Source organism: Vigna umbellata, chromosome 3, assembly GCF_029865625.1.
Source record: "Vigna umbellata cultivar VRB3 chromosome 3, Vumbellata_1.0, whole genome shotgun sequence".
Lineage (NCBI taxonomy): Eukaryota > Viridiplantae > Streptophyta > Magnoliopsida > Fabales > Fabaceae > Vigna > Vigna umbellata.
Window position 1 is genome coordinate 23,085,029 of NC_142167.1, and position 18,333 is coordinate 23,103,361.

Genomic DNA, 18,333 nt, shown 5'->3' on the forward strand with positions numbered 1-18,333 from the left:
TATAAAATATTTAAATGACTTACAAATTAAAATTAATTGGTCAGTCATATAGCAAGGTGAAGAAGTGAGGGATACGTGCATAAATAAATTGAATGATTTGGACTTTTAAACTAATCAAATAGATGGGCTCCGAGTCATATGCATACAGAGGCTATTAATTACTTCCTGCACCATATTCTAACACCCTATCGTTTTGGAATTTACTTTTTTGAAAAACATTAAAACAAATCTGAGAATTTTTCAGTAGACAATCACTCCACTTCTATTATGGAAATATTGTTGAACAAGAGGAAAAAATTGAAAGAGAGAATGAGAAGTTACTTTTTCGTGAGATGGAAGATAACCTTTAAACGAAACCACAAAAAAAAATTCTAATCAAAGTTTGACAGGGAAAAGAGTACCTTGTATCCTTAGTATTTCAAATATTGATAAAATATTATTTATATGAAAGTAAAAAAAAACAAAAAATATTATATTATTAGTGATTCAATGTCAAGAAGATAAATATTATAAAGGTTTATGCGATTACATATTCTAAAGCGAAAACAAAATACTTTAAAATATTGAAAAGAAGTATAAATAATTAAATGTATGTTTTAAAAATTATTTGATTTAATGAATATTATATTTCTGTTTCCTAAAATGATATACACTATTTGAATTGAATGACACAATGGAGTGGCACAAAATATATATATATATATATATATATATATATATATATATATATATATATATATATATATATATATATATATATATATATATATATATATATATATATATAAAGCAAGAATATATGATAAGAGAAAATGTATTATAAGGATTTCTCTTTCTTAAAACTATTTGATTTAATAAAATTAAATGTTTCTTGAAAATGCAATTTTCAATGCAATTGCATAAAGAAAAAAAAGTATAATTAATGTTATGATAAAATGAAGAGTAGCTTAAGAATCTAAGTAAATTTTGTAAATATTGAAGAAGTAAAAATAATTGAGAGAGAAAGTAATAAGTTGTGTTTTAGAAAATGAAAAATACCCTTTGAACGAATCAAATAAATTTCATTAATCTAATAAACATAATTTGTTTTATTCTCATGAGTGAGTGTATATCTATAATAAATTTAAAGATATAACTAAATCACAATAAAATCGTAAATGTAAGTTGTTAAAAAATAATCGTGTTATCAATTTTAGGATTTTTTTTTTTGGATGGTATCATACCATTTATACCAACCATTTATTTATTTAATTTCAAAATTAGAACTGTAGTTATTGTTCTAATTACCGATTGGCATTGTTACTATATGGAAGTATAGAAACAAAACTTAGAAAGATGTCTCCTACCAAGCATTGCTTCATACTTCTTCTAGGATGTTAGATAGCGATGAGATTGGTTTAGCCCTTCTTAATCCTTGAGCTAATTATCTCTCTATATGTTCCTCACTCAAATGTAAGATGTTTATTATTTGTAATAGCTTGTAAGATCTATGAAATGAAACTATTGTGGTATAATGACAAATATTTTGGAAATATATATCCTGTATAAATTGTATGTATTTGTTGGAATCTTAATTGCAAACGATAGTAGAGGGAAATGAAAAAACAAAAAGATTATAAAAGAAAAAATTAAGTACATACTTTTTAAAGTTATATTTTACTTTCTTTTGTTTCTTTCGGGTGAAGTTTTTAAATTATTTGATTTATTGAAACTGATGTCTCTTTTTCTAAAAGGTTATACACCATTTAAATATAATCGTAAAAGAAAATGTGTAGTCAAAGTTATGAAAAAAAATAATAACTTAGAAATTTTTTAAATATTGAACAATTAAAATGAAAGTAATAAGTTTTGTTTCATAAAATGTTAACAAAAGATGATATTAGATCCACGTACAAAATCGATAAAAACACTAAAATACAATTATGAATTAAAAAAAAAACAAAAATTGTAATTTTTAATTTAAATTATTTAAATAAAAATAGCATTAAATTTTAATAAAGGCGACGTCCATCTAAACACATGCAAGTGATTAGTAAAATTAAGAAGTCTATTTTCAATGTACAGTAGTTTATTAGTTTAGAAGTAGAAAGTGTAGGAAAAAGCACAGAAGAGATGAAATACAATGCCGATTCTGAGATCATGACATGAAAACATCGTCATAGTTGAAATGGAAGAGGTTGTTCCATGAGAAATCTCCAAAAGTCAAGTCCACCCTTAGGGGGCTCATCAGAGGGGCATCTTTCACATCCTCAAACGACATCGTCGAAATCCTGGATTCGTCTCCCAAGTTGTCCAACCAGCTGCTGCTATTGCTGTTGGTGTCGGTACCGAGAGAAGGAGGGTGGAGAGCGGCTGTTGCGGCGGCGGATTGTATGTCTCTCCGGGAGGAGGAAAGAGGGCGAGGAAGGGAGTGGACGAGGTCGGGGAAATTAAGGGTGGCCGATGTTCCTTTCAAGAAGAAAGCGGCTGAGTCATAAGCCCTCGCCGCCATCTCAGGCGACGCGAAGGAGCCAAGCCATATCCGGGTTTTCTGACCCGGCAGCCTTATCTCCGATACGTAACGTCCCCAGCTCCGTTTCCGCACTCCGCGGAATGCATTTTCCGCCTCCGCCTCACGCCGGCGCTTCCTGGAGCCACCTTTGCCTTCTTCTTCACTGATGCTCATCACCTCAAAACAAGTGTTAACCTCTCTCCCACCACCCCCGAGACCCTTTATTTATTTACTCACAGACTGTGCCCGGAACTGTACGATGAATCTAGCTGGCATTTTCCTTTTCCTTTTACTATGTCACATTCATGATACTCCTCAACGAACACGGTCACTCTGTAATTTACCTCGCTTGATGTTACTGAAGAAGAAACGTCAAATATTTGTTACTACAAGATATTAAAATAATGAGCATATAAATCTTATTAAATTCATGTAAAAATAAATAAATGGTGCTATCACACAGTAATAATCTCTTATAATATAATCTTTGCATTAAAGAATACTTATAGTCTATTTATGTTTTTTAGAAAATTTAAAATATTTTATGCAACTATTCGGTACTCGTGTTGTACTTTCAGTATTGAAATTCTAGCATAGACACGTTTGACGACAGTAAATTCGATTTCATAGTAGAAAAATATTCTCAAACCCATCTAATTTTTTTTTATATTTTTTATACTATTATTATTTTTTTTAGATATAAAATTTTATCTTTTATATCAAATAAACGTAAAAGTGTATCATATTTTCATCACTCTTAAAAACGTTTTGAAAGAAATAGTATTTTTGAAAAGAAAAGATTGGAAATAAGAAAGAGTGTGAGGTGAAAGAGAATATAAGATAATGTGTGAGATGAAGTTGCGTGTCGTAGTTGATGACTTAACCTAGGTTGAAGCATGTTGATAGATTTATAAGGTAGGCTGAATAGGTTGAATTTGTTTGTTCATATAAGAGGTATGGCTTAGTTTGTCATTTAATTGTAATTTGCAACAGAAGGTGCCACATACCATCCTTTATTTGTCGACTAGTTAAAGTTTAATTATTTTATGTTTGTTACGTTACACTAACTGACACACTGCAATTAGGCTTAACTTTGTCTATTAACTTTCCACTCCGTTCTTGGCAACTTCTTAACACCAATTATAACTACTTGCTGCCACATTTTTGCCTTTCACCCATATAATGTTAATCTCGTTAGGTTTTTAACAGTATCCCAAGCTTTTTGCTAATTACCAGATCCTATGTATCAATCTATAGATTCTTTAAAATGTACTACACTACCATCTTATTATCCACACAATGCTCAAAATAAAATAACCACCTTTCCATTTCCACATAGTCAATTTAATATTTTTAACTGTTAAAAAACAGTATGGTTTAGTGTTTAAAAAAGTAAATAGAAAATAAAATGATTTTTTGATGAGATAAACCAATATGTAATGTGTAGATCAGCACGACATAAGTGATCGAGTTAAAAGAATTTTGTTGTGTGGAGAAGTGAAGAAAGGATAAGAAGAGAAGAATATGTGTTGGTAAATGGGGGGTCTGAAACTGAATAAATATGATAGAGTCAATTGTGTTGCAGTGCAAAGATCGAATGGTCATACTAAGAAAATGTTAATTTATTGTCCTTTTTTTATGTATATATCTTGGGCAAATAAAACATTCGACCTATCAAAGGTCTATTATTACAGTCATCAATCACAATTTTATTATATTTTAAGCAATTATTAAATGTCTTTTTAATAATATATTTCCTACTGACTCGAGTGTTTTCTGAAAATAAATTTCTCCTCATTTCTCAATGTTCAGTACATAAGGATTATTCTAGTCCAATCACACACTATCACTTCTCAAAAACAACGTTATCAAATCTCATAAGAACATCTTACATAAGAATTCTCCTAATTTTAAAAATGATTATTTTCTTTTATAGAAATAAATTTTGATTATTTGTTTTTTAAAATAACTTTTAGCAATACATAAAATATATTTTTGTACCATGGTCTCCATCCAGGTCGAACGTCAAGTCGTTCACTTAAGTTATTTTAGGTCGACCATTATGGTCGTTTTTCTTAGGCCGTTCATTCACCCAGATCATTTATTCATCTAGACCATCTTTTTAGGGCTTCCACCCATACCGTCCTTCTGAGCCCACCCAAGCCTAGGTCGTGCCAAATATGACCTAACAATATGGTAAAATTATTTGCGATATTGACTCAGTAAGCCCCTAATGCAAATTAAGGTGTTATTAGATTGTCATTAGGTCCGCGAAAGATAAAAAATTATCACATCTAGTATAAATAAAGGTCTCAGGTATGACTTTAGATTATTATACACAATATATGTATCACTTATTATGACAACCGTTCAATTACATTAATGTCTTGAGCTTGCCTTTGATAGGTACTCACCAAACAGTTTGAACAAGGAGAAGGGAAAGTGAGTAACATAACTTAAAAGATGGAAAACCACTAAAGAATTTATCCGATATTCAAAATAACTTGGAGTGCTTTAAATAAGGGACTGCAACCCAAATAATTTGTGAAGTTTTTTCCTATGATGTATGCTTTCTCTCTTCTTTTTCCAATGTTGCATTTCCATCAATGGTACATCAGTTACTCTAGCAACCGTAAGAGTGATCATATGATACATATTAAGATAATACTTTAGTTTTTTTTAATATAGGTATAGTTAGTAATGATTTGGTGCAGAAAGCAAAATATCTCTCTCATTCCCCACATGTAGACATACAATTGGACTAACTTAGCCCATGTTTTCCCTTCTTAATATTTTAATATAATTTAATATATATTAAATCAGATTTTATGTTATTATTTTTGCTTTTTTATTTTTATTTTTATTACTTTTATTTAATTATTTTAATTTTAATTTTTTAATATAATTATTATGATAATATAAATTATGTTTTAAAAATTATTAAAATATAAAAAATATTAAATGATATTATATTTTTCAATTAAATTAAATAGTTATTAAATTATAAATAAAAAACAAAGTTTTAAACATTTTTGTTAAAGGGATGTAGGGTTAAAAGGATGCAGAGTTACTTTAACAAGAAAGAGAAAAAATAAAAAAAAAATATTTACTAAAATTAAAAAAAACATTTTTTGAAAAAAATTAAAGGTGCATATATATATATATATATAATATTATTTCATTTGTTATTTTAATTACTACATTGATTGAATTGTAGTCCATTACACCTTAGCTAACATTTGAATTTGAATTTCATATCCCGTTTGTTATAAGAGAAGTAATCCTTGGAAAAGTTTCTTTTGTGACTTATAGGACTTAGAGACATATTTTATTATTCTTTCTTAATTATTTATTTATTTATAAGTTAATCAAGTTTTTTTCTTGTTAAATTGAACTATTTGTGATTTTATAAATTATATTTTCTGTAAGCTAATTAAATATCTTTTCAACTAAATATATTTACTTTCCATCAAAACTTTCTTACATAAAATCCTATCATTATTTTCCATTTAAACGTAAGATGTTAATTAACGAGATATATGAATTTATTTTAAGAATAAAAAATTTAGTGGAAGGTAATAAAATTGGATAGAATTTATAAGATGAGATTAAAGTTTGAAAAGAAAAGTTCAGGTTTTTCGTTTTCACCTTTTAAACCTTTTTTTACATTATAAGAAAATATGGATTTAACCCTGATGTTAACACGTAAAAATTGAGACTAAATAATTATTAACGTCAAATTTATGTCACACACGTATTCAATTCTAAAATTATGGATACTAATTCATTAATTTTAACTTATAAAGGTTGATTTTAGATAATGTTGACTAATTAACGCTTCAACACTATTGTATCACAAACCTTTAAATTAATTTTTAATTAAAACAATTAATTGTCAAATGTGCTTTGATTTTAAAATTAATTTAAATTAAAAATAGCTTAGTCAATTCTAAATGAAATTTATTTTTATTATTAGTTTAATTTGTGTCGGTTTGATAGACAGTAATAAAAGTAACTTAAAGAATCTTATACAATATTTTCATGATTAATAAATATAAATGAAAAAAAATATTAGATTAAGAAAATAGGTGTAGACAAATGTACATAATAAAGATAAATGTGGATGAAAAAAATAAGTATGAATGAAAATGATGAGAAGAAGAATATAAATAAAGGAAATATGAAAAAATATTTATAAATAATGGTAAGGAGATTTATGAACGTAAACAAATAAAATGAATTTAATAAAATTTATTATCTTTAAATTTAAATAATTAAATTAAAATTAATTTATGTTTATATTTATTCTTAATTAATGCACTTGAATTTATAACACATAACTTTAACTTCTACCTTTATTTATTTTTAATATTTATTTTATTTAATATAAATATTTAATGCATTTGTTAAGTTATCATTAACTTATTTATTTTTAATATTTATTTAACTTATCATCTATTTAAATAAATTTAACTTATTCATTTTAATATATTTTTTAGTTAATCTTCATTAAATTAACATTAATATAAGTATTTTTTTAGAAAAGAAAAACCATTTTTAACTTCTTTTAAAACAATAATAATATATGATTTCTCTGATAATCGATTAAGCATTTTAAGTGGAGGGTGGATTTAATTTGGTAGTTCTTTATCATAATAAATTTCAGTTCTTTAAACAACCGAGACACGGAGTTTTAATTTAATCGTGGTTCAGCAGTTCATCTACAAAACCCGCGCACGTTACCCGCCATCGCATTCTGCTAAAACCATGCAGCCAGCTACACACCACTTTAACGTATTCACCGCCCTCGAGTAACAACAACGGAATCATTTCACACGTTTTCTGAGTTAAGAAAGCATAAAAAAGTAATCTCACCCTGCGCAATTCCTGTCCTTACTTTTCTTCCAAGAAGGATTTCAGTTACTCTCATCGAAACGCGTTAGCTGATGATGGATAGCATGAATAAAACGGTTAATGGAAATGGTTACAAACAAGAACAACCAAAAACGTGAGTAAAGGCACGCCAGCACACACTAATGGCCTGGCTTGTCTTTTTGCAGTAAATCTTCCTTCATGAATACCAATTCATCGTCACCGCTTCCACGCCTTTAAATATTTTGTTCAATATCCTTTCATTTCCTTCACTTTTCACCCATCTTTTGTTCAGTATTCAGGAAAATGGGAGAATGGAAACATGCAAGAGCATCAGCAGCAGCAATGCTGCTTCTGCTTCTGTGCTTGAATGAGATTGCACATGTAAACTCGCAGAGGGTACCTGCTTTGTTTGTTTTTGGAGATTCATTGGTTGAAGTTGGCAACAATAATTTCCTAAACACCATCGCAAGAGCAAATTTCTTCCCCTACGGCATCGACTTCAACGGTGGTGCTACTGGCAGATTTTCTAATGGCAGATCCCTCGTTGATTTCATTGGTAAGTTCACTTATAACTGCAATCTACTATTGTAGAAAAGTTTGACAAAATCACGAAAAGAAATTTCTGAGACGTGTAGGGTTTCGGTTGAAAAGATTTGCAATACATTTCCCTCTTTAACTTCATGAATTTCACAGGAGAAATGCTGGGCGTTCCTTCTCCTCCACCTTTTGCAGATCCCTCCACGACTGGATCCAGAATACTCAATGGTGTCAATTATGCATCGGGTGCTTCCGGTATTCTTGATGAGTCAGGAAGAAACTATGTACTTCACCGCACTTGCTTTTACTCTTGCTTTCATCTACATTATATATGTAAACAGAATTTCTTTATCACATAACCACCATAAATATCCAAATTAAAATTTTCACTTATACGATGATGCTGCAGGGCGATCGGTTTACCATGAACCGGCAAATCCAGAACTTTGAGAGCACTTTGAATCAGTACAGGACAACGATGAATCCTGCTGCGCTGAGTCAGTTCTTGGCCAAGTCTATAGCAGTTGTGGTAACCGGAAACAATGACTATATCAATAACTACCTCATTCCTGGCTTATATAACTCCAGTTATAATTACAATGCCCAGCAGTACGGCAGTCTTCTTGTTAACAATTTAGGGAGACAAATTTTGGTAAATTGAATCCAATTTCTCTCCTACATCTAGTAGTGCTTAATTAATTACTTGTATCATGTTGTAAATTTGGTTAGTTTTGGACGAAGGCATTGATTGAAAAATGTTGCATGTATTGGTGTATGCAGGCACTGCATAGTATGGGGATAAGAAAGCTCTTCATAGCAGGAATTGGGCCACTGGGTTGCATCCCTAATATTCGAGCGATTGGTTTAGCCCCAGCAGGAAGATGCATGGACTTGGTCAATCAGATGGTTGGATTCTTCAACGTAGGGCTTAGATCGATGGTGGAGCAACTGAACAGAGATCATCCTGATTCCATCTTTGTATACGCCAACACTTACCATGTATTGGGCGATATCCTGAACAACCCTGCGAGATACCGTGAGTAATATTTATATTAATTGCATAATGTATTGATTGATTTATGAGGAGATGGAATGATGTTGTTTTTTGCAGAGTTTAATGTTGTGGACAGAGCTTGCTGTGGAGTAGGAAGAAACAGAGGTCAGATATCATGTCTGCCATTGGAAATTCCATGTCTGAACAGAAAGCAGACCGTGTTTTGGGATGCCTTCCACCCATCGGAATCTGCCATTTATGTGTTTGCTTGGAGAGCTGTTAATGGACCACAGGATGATTGTTATCCTGTTAATCTCAAACAAATGGCTCTCATTTAATTCCCTCATGTATGCTCCCTGCATTTATCCAAATAAAATATAAATCAAATATAGCAAAAGTCATTTCAAAATTCTCAAAGTTCAATATCATACCTCTTAGATTTCCTTTCATGCTAACAAGTACTTAAAACTTAGAATATTTCACATACATAATTATTTTATATTTATTTGATATTATTCTCTTTTACTTTTTATTTTCTATTTTTTTTAAATATAAAAATTTATTTTTTTATAACCATTTTATTTTCATACCATCAGGTAATTATTCTTAAACTCACCTCATATCATCTAGTCCAATATAATACACTCTTAACAATTTCACTTATTTTTCTAATATATATAATCTTTATACCATTTCTTTATATATCTCTTCATATTACCTGTGTTGTTACCTGTTTCATTGGGTGTTACTTCTCATTTGAGGTATTCACATGTAATTTTATCCAATATTTTTGAAGTATTTTTTTTAAACTATATAATATCTAAAAGCGTGTGTAAGTGAGGTTTGCAAAAGATTTTTCGTTTTAAATCATGAAAACCAAAAGATAGAATAGAAAAACAAGTTTTTTTTTATTACGGATAATTTAAATTGAGCGGCAGGAAGAAAGTGTTCTTTTAGATCAATCAATACATTATGCAATCTGTTTCGGTAGATATTTTTGGGACTGAGAGACTAACCTGCTGACGCGTCTGGGCCGCTCGCTCGCTTCCAAACTCCTCCTGTTGGCCGATCGGTGTTAGCGCAAACCGATCGGTCTCCTTCTTGACGAGGGGATGTATCTGCAAAAGGTACTCCGACGCCCAAGTTAGGCGTGTGATTTGAAGAGCCTCGGCTCTTGTTTGAATATTTAGTGAATGATTATCACTATTGAATATTTGAGAGTAGCGTAGAGTAAATAATGCGTAAGTGGAACGTACCTGGCTTTCGGTCCTGGCTTTGTATTTATAATTTAAATCATGATCCTAAGCTGATATAAGCCCCAAAAAATATAAACAGAATAAGATATAAACAGATTACCTGAATATCCGGTTGGTTGTTTGTAACCACTCGGTTAATATTTTATACTGTACATTATGCCCCCCAAGTCCGAGTTAAGCGGTTGGCTTTAGCCGTGGTTAACTATAGGACTGATGAGTTTGAGGGAGGCTGCGTTTGCGGAACTGAAAGCGTTTTACCGCTCGACCTTCAACATTAACCGAACGGGATTTACCACTCGTCCTTCAACAGGAACCGAGAGGAATTTACCTCTCGGTCTTCTACGTTAACCGAGAGGGCTTTACCTTTCGACCTTCGACATTAACCGAGCGGGATTTACCGCTCGTCCTTCAACATGAACCGAGAGGGATTTACCTCTCGGCCTTCGACATTAACCGAGCGGGATTTACCGCTCGTCCTTCAACATGAACCGAGAGGGATTTACCTCTCGGCCTTCAACAGGAACCGAGAGGAATTTACCTCTCGGTCTTCAACATTAATCGAGAGGGTTTTACCTCTCGACCTTCGACATTAACCGAGCGGGATTTACCGCTCGTCCTTCAACATGAACCGAGAGGGATTTACCTCTCGGCCTTTAACAGGAACCGAGAGGAATTTACCTCTCGGTCTTCAACATTAATCAAGAGGGTTTTACCTCTCGACCTTCGACATTAACCGAGCGGGATTTACCGCTCGTCCTTCAACAGGAACCGAGAGGAATTTACCTCTCGGTCTTCTACATTAACCGAGAGGGCTTTACCTCTCGACCTTCGACATTAACCGAGCGGGATTTACCGCTCGTCCTTCAACAGGAACCGAGAGGGATTTACCTCTCGGTCTTCAACATGAACCAAGAGGGATTTACCTCTTGGCCTTCGACATTAACCAAGCGGAATTTACCGCTCGTCCTTCAACATGAACCGAGAGGGATTTTACCTCTCGGCCTTCGACATTAACCGAGCGGAATTTACCGCTCGTCCTTCAACATGAACCGAGAGGGATTTACCTCTCGGGCTTTACCGTTCGTTCTTTGAGAGGGCTTTACCTCTGCTTTGAGCTAGGAGTGTTTCCTAGTGAACGGGATTTACCGTTCGTCATTGAGAGGGCTTTACCTCTCTCCCGAGAGGGATTTACCGCTCGGTCTTCGACCTAGGAGTGCTTCCTAGGGAACGGGCTTTACCGTTCGACTTCGAGAGGGTTTTACCTCTGCTTTGAGCTAGGAGTGTTTCCTAGTGAACGGGATTTACCGTTCGTCTTTGAGAGGGCTTTACCTCTCTCCCGAGAGGGATTTACCGCTCGGTCTTCGACCTAGGAGTGCTTCCTAGGGAACGGGCTTTACCGTTCGGCTTCGAGAGGGTTTTACCTCTGCTTTGAGCTAGGAGTGTTTCCTAGTGAACGGGATTTACCGTTCGTCTTTAAGAGGGCTTTACCTCTCTCCCGAGAGGGATTTACCGCTCGGTCTTCGACCTAGGAGTGTTTCCTAGGGAACGGGCTTTACCGTTCGGCTTTGAGAGGGTTTTACCTCTGCTTTGAGCTAGGAGTGTTTCCTAGTGAACGGGATTTACCGTTCGTCTTTGAGAGGGCTTTACCTCTCTCCCGAGAGGGATTTACCGCTCGGTCTTCGACCTAGGAGTGCTTCCTAGGGAACGGGCTTTACCGTTCGTATTTGAGAGGGCTTTACCTCTGCTTTGAGCTAGGAGTGTTTCCTAGTGAACGGGATTTACCGTTCGTCTTTGAGAGGGCTTTACCTCTCTCCCGAGAGGGATTTACCGCTCGGTCTTGGACTTGATCGTTAATTATGAACTTTGCTGACGAAATTGGTAATTAGTGTTTGCAATAGGAGACTTCCCTTCGTTTATTGAATTCCATGATACTTTAAGCATGAAGTTCGTTTATGACTAGATCTTAGTCTGCACTTGCCTAGTTGATGGCGTGGATTTTGATATATATTTCTTCAAGATGTTCATTGCTGAAATTCTCATGATGATATATATTATGGTATATAACCGTATAATAAATGATTCGGTTACCAGATATTATGAATTGCACCGAATAAATCACATAGATAATAAACAAGGTATCAAAACCGTCTTGAGATTTTATAATATTGTTGTTGATAGTTATCTCTCACACAACAATTTCTTTGACTATTTTAAACATGCCAGAAAATGTTTCGGTTATAATAATTAGATAACTATATTTATAGTTATATACTATATTATATATAATATATCATATATCATATAATATATTATGGATTATACTATATATATTTAAAATATCTATAAAATAGTTGTTATAATATCTATTAGCAATTAGATATTTTATGAAATATTCATATTTCAAAAAATACTTATCTTGTTGATGACGTCTCACGTAAAATAGTTTTCACTTTGTCGAAAGTTTCTGGTGTTGATCTGAAATAGTGATGTCGAGACCGAACGCTCGTCTTGGTTTCTTGTGGTTTCTAATCATCTTTCTGGTGCTCTGTTCTTCCTCCATGCTCCTCGTGGTCACCATTGGGTTTGACGCTCGGCCCCACGGTGGGCACCAAAATGTTTCGGTAGATATTTTTGGGACCGAGAGACTAACCTGCTGACGCGTCTGGGCCGCTCGCTCGCTTCCAAACTCCTCCTGTTGGCCGATCGGTGTTAGCGCAAACCGATCGGTCTCCTTCTTGACGAGGGGGATGTACCTGCAAAAGGTACTCCGACGCCCAAGTTAGGCGTGTGATTTGAAGAGCCTCGGCTCTTGTTTGAATATTTAGTGAATGATTATCACTATTGAATATTTGAGAGTAGCGTAGAGTAAATAATGCGTAAGTGGAACGTACCTGGCTTTCGGTCCTGGCTTTGTATTTATAATTTAAATCATGATCCTAAGCTGATATAAGCCCCAAAAAATATAAACAGAATAAGATATAAACAGATTACCTGAATATCCGGTTGGTTGTTTGTAACCACTCGGTTAATATTTTATACTGTACACAATCGAACCCTAACCCCAATATCGCAACAGTGAAACTTCAAAACGCATTTGCAGAAAAGAAGCACAACAATCATCCCATCCCAGTTCGCAAAAATCAGATAACAAACGGTAACCCCTTAAACCAATCAAAATCAGAAAAGGAAGAGGGGAAGGGACGAAGAAGAAATGTGCCCTTGCAGCACCTCCGCCGGGCTCTCATCGCCTCTGCCGTAAATCACCGACTACGCTCTTGCAACGTATTTTAAAATTTAAAATGATATAATTGCCACGTCATCAAAGGACATCTCAGCTTGCCACGAAGTTAACGTCATTTACAACCATTAACGACAAAGGTATTATTGACTCAATTTTATCAAAATAGGAACTCAATTAACAACTTAGAATACATGACTCAATTGATACGAATCCGAAAAATAGGGACCTCTGAAAACATTAAACCTATATATTAGTATTATTAGTAGAACTAATATTAATTGTATTGATATATAGTGATGATATTAGAATACACTTTAATATTTATTTGATACATATAGTAAAATAGTAAAATATTATAAAAATATAATTTTTTGTATTTTTTTAAGAAAGAATAGAAAAAAAAGTAAAAAGAGATAGTATCAAATAAATGTAAAAAATTTATCTGTGTCAAAGTATCATTTTTTTATTATTATATTTTTTAATATTAAAATTAGTATTAATAATATTGTTTAAATTAATATTAACATTAATAATTGAAGTTATAATATGAATATTATTATTATCATTATCAATATATCATTATTATTAGTAATAATAATATTATTATTAGCATTAGTCCTAACAGTGACATTAGCATTATTATTATTGTTATTATTAATAGTAGTATATCTATTCTTATTATTGATATTATAATAATAATAATTATTATTACTATTAATAATAATAATAATAATAATAATATTATTATTATTATTAATATTATTATTACTAGTATCAGTATTATTTGTTTCAATAATAATATGAATATTATTATTAGAATTAGTACTAGTAATATTGTTAACAATTATTTGAATTAACATTAGTATTAATAATAGTAGTATTAATAATAGTAGTAGTACATTATTATTAGTAATAAATATATATATATATATATATATATATATATATATATATATATATATAATTTTGTACTATAATATTTCCATTATTATTTATATAATCTATTTATGATATTGACATTATTATTTGTTCTTTTTATATTTCATTATTTTAATATAAAAATTAGTATTAAAATAATATTATTTATTTTTAATTAACTTGTTCATAAAAAAATATCCGTAATTAATTATATAATTTTTTTCCAATAATCAAACTCTTTATTTAAATATTATATTTTTAACTATATATATAATTTTGTTTTCTTATTTTGTACCGATCTTTCAATTGTTATTTATATAATCTATTATTGATATTGATATTATTATTTATTCCTTTTATAGTTCACTATTTTAACATAAAAATTAATATTAAAATAAAATTATTTATTTTTAATTAACTTGTTCATACCCCTAATTAATTATATAATTTTTTTCTATAATCAAACTTTTATATAAATATTATATTTTTTAATTGTATATAACACTTAAATATAATTATTTAAAAATTTTAGTTTTTAAAAATAACAATTACATTAATTTTGTAATACAAATATAAAATAAAACAAATGTAGGAGTCCAAAACAAGTTCACACCAAAATAGCTAATTCCAAATAGTAAATTACAGTGTGACTGGTGAATGGAGGAGTTAAAAAGTTACAGAAAATGTTTTCGGGTGCAATAAGTGATTGAAGAGTGGTGAGAGGTTTTGAAAATGGCATCCGCAATTCTGAAATTGGAAAAATTGAGCAGAAGAGGAAGAACATTTAGGTTTGGGCAATGGAATCAGCACTGTTCGAAGCTGAGCTACAGAGCAGCATCAGAGAGTGGAAAAATGGAAGAAGAAGAAGAAGCTCCGAGTTCTGGAATCTCTAGACCTCTCTCTGAAATACTCAAAGAGCTCAACAAGAAAGTCCCTGACTCTCTCGTCAAAACCCGCTATGAGAAAGATGGATTCCCTATCAGATACATTCCCTGGTTTCTTTTATTCCTGAACCCTAACCTTAATCTCTATTTTCTTCGCTTCATCCCCATCTTTATTCATTTTGTTGCATTTTTTTTTCAGGCATACTGTCAACCGTATTTTGAACTTACACGTTCCTGGTATTATATATTATAACCTTTTCCCTTTCTTTTATGCGGTTCAATAATTTGATATTTTCCTAATGCAATATCCAATGCTAGAGTGGTCTGGTGAGGTTCGGAATATCACCTATTCAGCTGATGCAAAGTCTGTCTCCGTCGTTTACCGAGTTACGCTTTATGGGACTGATGCTGAGGTACCGACTTACCACTTCACACTGCACAAAGAAATTCATTATTCAATACTCTGCATTTCTTTTACAGACACTTCAATGACTAAAAGCAACCAAACAAACCCCTTATGGTGTTTTGGGCAGTGTAGAAGGAGAAATTTGAAGGGGGAGTGAATTGATTTCTGTGTGTTCCCTAGAGGGAAATTTTTTTTTTCTCAAATTACTCAACTTTATATAAATATTTTCTCACCTATTTCTACTCTTTTAAACCACTAACTAAACTTAAAATGGTTTTTTTTGTTACTTATTTATTTTTCCTCAACTTATTTCTTCCCTATTTCCATTTCTTTTGTTTCTTTCCTCTAATCCAAACACATTACATTTTGTCTCTGAAGCTAAAGTATGTCGGCTCACATTTTCATTCTGATTTGAAAACCCAACTGAACCATTCTACAAATTTAGCTTTGTTCGACCAAATTTAACCAGTCATGTTCTCATGAACCAGTTGAGCTAGTTTTCAGGTTTGGATTTTGTAAACCTGTTTATCAACAATTTATCAAGAAGAGATTCAGTTAATTACAATAAGAACATCTTTGAAAACTGATTTTCCCCAGAGTGGAATGTCCAAAGTCTTATGGACAATTGAGCATCAATAGTGGGTCCAATGATACAGAGCACTTAGATGAAAGGGCCACCATAGGGCAGTGCCGGTAACAGAGGTTCCACCTATATCTGATGTCATGTGTTGCCCAGCAGTGCATAACACCAATTTTTCCCACCAGAATTTGAAGGGTCTTTGCTGTCTTGCAGCAGACGGCCTTATCTCTGTAGCCTGTTGATGAAATTTGGTATTGGTTATTGGATTTGGAATATGCCAAGTTTTTCTGATAACTGAATTGGTTTAGTATGCAAATTGTATCATTGGATTAGATATTTTTTTTTAGTTCCTAGTTGGGTTTGTTTCACTTTTTTTTTTGCACCTGAAACTGACACAAGAGAGAACTGTAGAACATGTTTTATTACTCAAGAGCTAAATTTAAATTTTAAGGTCTGTTAATTAACATCACTTCTTTTCTCTTGACTTCATTTACCACCACTAAGGTTTTAAAAACTGGAGGTTTCATTGAGTTTGAAAATGCATGAAATTGCAGCTCAATGCAGATGTAATTGCAGTCATGGACACTACATTAACATTATGTTGTGGCTGAGAAAAAAGGGCCCTCCAACCTTTATTTTTCAAACTTTGTCCATCATTGTTGATTTTAAGTTTTAAACTTTTTGTTCTTTTTCTAGTCTCTGGTATCTGTTTTTGGACATATTGTGGCTAATGGTCATTCTGTGACCAGATAAACTCAGTTGCTTGTTATTTATTGTTCATTTTGTCTAAAGTAAACCCCTTTTATCTGTCTAGATATTTAGGGAATCAACTGGTACTGCTTCACTAGACGACACAAGTTATGGAGATCCTGTACAAAAAGCTGAAGCAATGGCTTTTAGGAGAGCTTGTGCACGCTTGGGACTGGGGCTCCACCTCTATCATGAAGATGCATCTTAGTCAACCTATTCTTCAGCTTCACTGTTTTCATAATTGCCATAGTTTCTTTTTTGTTTAGTCTACGATACATCTTAAGCTTCAATCTCTGAGATTTGTTCAATGTTTTATCTTTTGGACATCTACAATTATCTTCCATGCAATTGGGAGAATTGATGTTCTATCACGTGTCTGATGTAGAACAGTAAAATATGTTAAAAGTTTATTTTCATAATACTTTGTTAATTACTAATAACTTGGCTTAATGGATAATGGATAATCAAGGCTTGGTTCAAAGTCTTTAGTGATATGGACTGTACGATTTAAACTATATTTCCTAACTAGTGTAGTAAGAACTATGTTTAAACTATACTTCCTAACTAATGTAGTAAGAAGTCTGAAGTGACAATTGACAAAAACAATATGCTTGTCGATACTTTACTCAACTAAACTTTGAATTAAAATCTCAGACTAAAAAGTCTCGTTCAAAAATAATAACTGAACCCTATATTCCAAAATTTGAAACTAAAACTGCACGTATGGCATTGGAACTAAAATTGCAGGTCTATACCCAGAAGGGAGAGTCCTTCCACAAACCCAAACTCCAAAATTTAAAACTAAAATTGCAGGACTTTACCCCAAAGGGTGTCCTTCCAGAAATTCTCAAAGGCCTAGGCTGAACCCAGGCCCAAGAGGGGGTTTGGAAATAGTTTTCAACCAGCAATAGACGCGCCTCGGTTAGAACCTCACTAGCTGCGTCATTGCCCCAAGCGCAAAGATGCTTTATAACATATTTGAGAGCTCTATTTATGTTAACTTCCATGTATTGTATCTCAGTGTTTTAGTCTATGTGGGACTTCAGCATCTCCTACAATATTAAGCTTAATGCAATTATACATTTCATAACGCATAAGCTAGATATGTCTTATTTTTACCATTTCATAGTGCAGTGACCATCGTTCTCGTTTGTCAGTATACAAAATTTTACGAACTGACGGAAAATATAAACTCACCGTAGAAGCCAGTCAGAATAAGTGAATGATATCTTTGAATTAAATCAGTTTCTTTTACTCCAGTTTCTCTTACATTGCTTCTAAATTTTTCTAGGCAAGAATCGAACAGGGTGCTTTTAAATAACTCTTTTTTGCTTGTAAATTGTTTGGTGATGGTTAATGAGTTATTCAGGCTATTGCTTTAATAATTGACTTTCAGTTACG

General features: G+C 32.2%; 2 protein-coding genes, 1 non-coding gene and 1 pseudogene across 3 annotated transcripts; 2 read left to right on the forward strand and 2 right to left on the reverse strand.

Annotated features, from left to right (window-relative positions):
• Window positions 1-1,964: 1,964 nt before the first annotated feature.
• Window positions 1,965-2,827, reverse strand: LOC124840574 (ethylene-responsive transcription factor ERF042 pseudogene; annotated as a pseudogene).
• Window positions 2,828-7,562: 4,735 nt separating this feature from the next.
• Window positions 7,563-9,313, forward strand: LOC124840576 (GDSL esterase/lipase At1g71250). Its single transcript, XM_047316641.2, has 5 exons — window positions 7,563-7,922; window positions 8,060-8,187; window positions 8,313-8,555; window positions 8,684-8,939; window positions 9,015-9,313. Exons 1-5 carry the CDS (start codon window positions 7,670-7,672, stop codon window positions 9,233-9,235), a joined length of 1,101 nt encoding a protein of 366 aa, XP_047172597.1. The 5' UTR covers window positions 7,563-7,669; the 3' UTR covers window positions 9,236-9,313.
• A 5,630-nt stretch (window positions 9,314-14,943) lies between these two features.
• LOC148201988 (DNA repair RAD52-like protein 1, mitochondrial) lies at window positions 14,944-17,351 on the forward strand. The gene is made up of 4 exons (XM_088108762.1): window positions 14,944-15,307; window positions 15,396-15,433; window positions 15,515-15,609; window positions 16,997-17,351. Exons 1-4 carry the CDS (start codon window positions 15,045-15,047, stop codon window positions 17,138-17,140), a joined length of 540 nt encoding a protein of 179 aa, XP_087964888.1. The 5' UTR covers window positions 14,944-15,044; the 3' UTR covers window positions 17,141-17,351.
• A 400-nt stretch (window positions 17,352-17,751) lies between these two features.
• On the reverse strand, window positions 17,752-17,896 carry LOC148201989 (U4 spliceosomal RNA). Its single transcript, XR_015785360.1, has one exon. It is a non-coding gene; the product is annotated as a U4 spliceosomal RNA (small nuclear RNA).
• Window positions 17,897-18,333: the final 437 nt, after the last annotated feature.

Excerpts from the sequence above, each read along its gene's own strand:
- LOC124840576 (XM_047316641.2), top strand. The coding sequence starts at position 7,670 with ATGGGAGAATGGAAACATGCAAGAGCATCAGCAGCAGCAATGCTGCTT. Across the intron at positions 7,923-8,059 it reads ATCCCTCGTTGATTTCATTG|GAGAAATGCTGGGCGTTCCT; the intron begins GTAAGTTCACTT and ends TGAATTTCACAG. Across the intron at positions 8,940-9,014 it reads GAACAACCCTGCGAGATACC|AGTTTAATGTTGTGGACAGA; the intron begins GTGAGTAATATT and ends TGTTTTTTGCAG.
- LOC148201988 (XM_088108762.1), top strand. The coding sequence starts at position 15,045 with ATGGCATCCGCAATTCTGAAATTGGAAAAATTGAGCAGAAGAGGAAGA. Across the intron at positions 15,308-15,395 it reads CCTATCAGATACATTCCCTG|GCATACTGTCAACCGTATTT; the intron begins GTTTCTTTTATT and ends TTTTTTTTTCAG. Across the intron at positions 15,610-16,996 it reads TTTATGGGACTGATGCTGAG|ATATTTAGGGAATCAACTGG; the intron begins GTACCGACTTAC and ends TTATCTGTCTAG.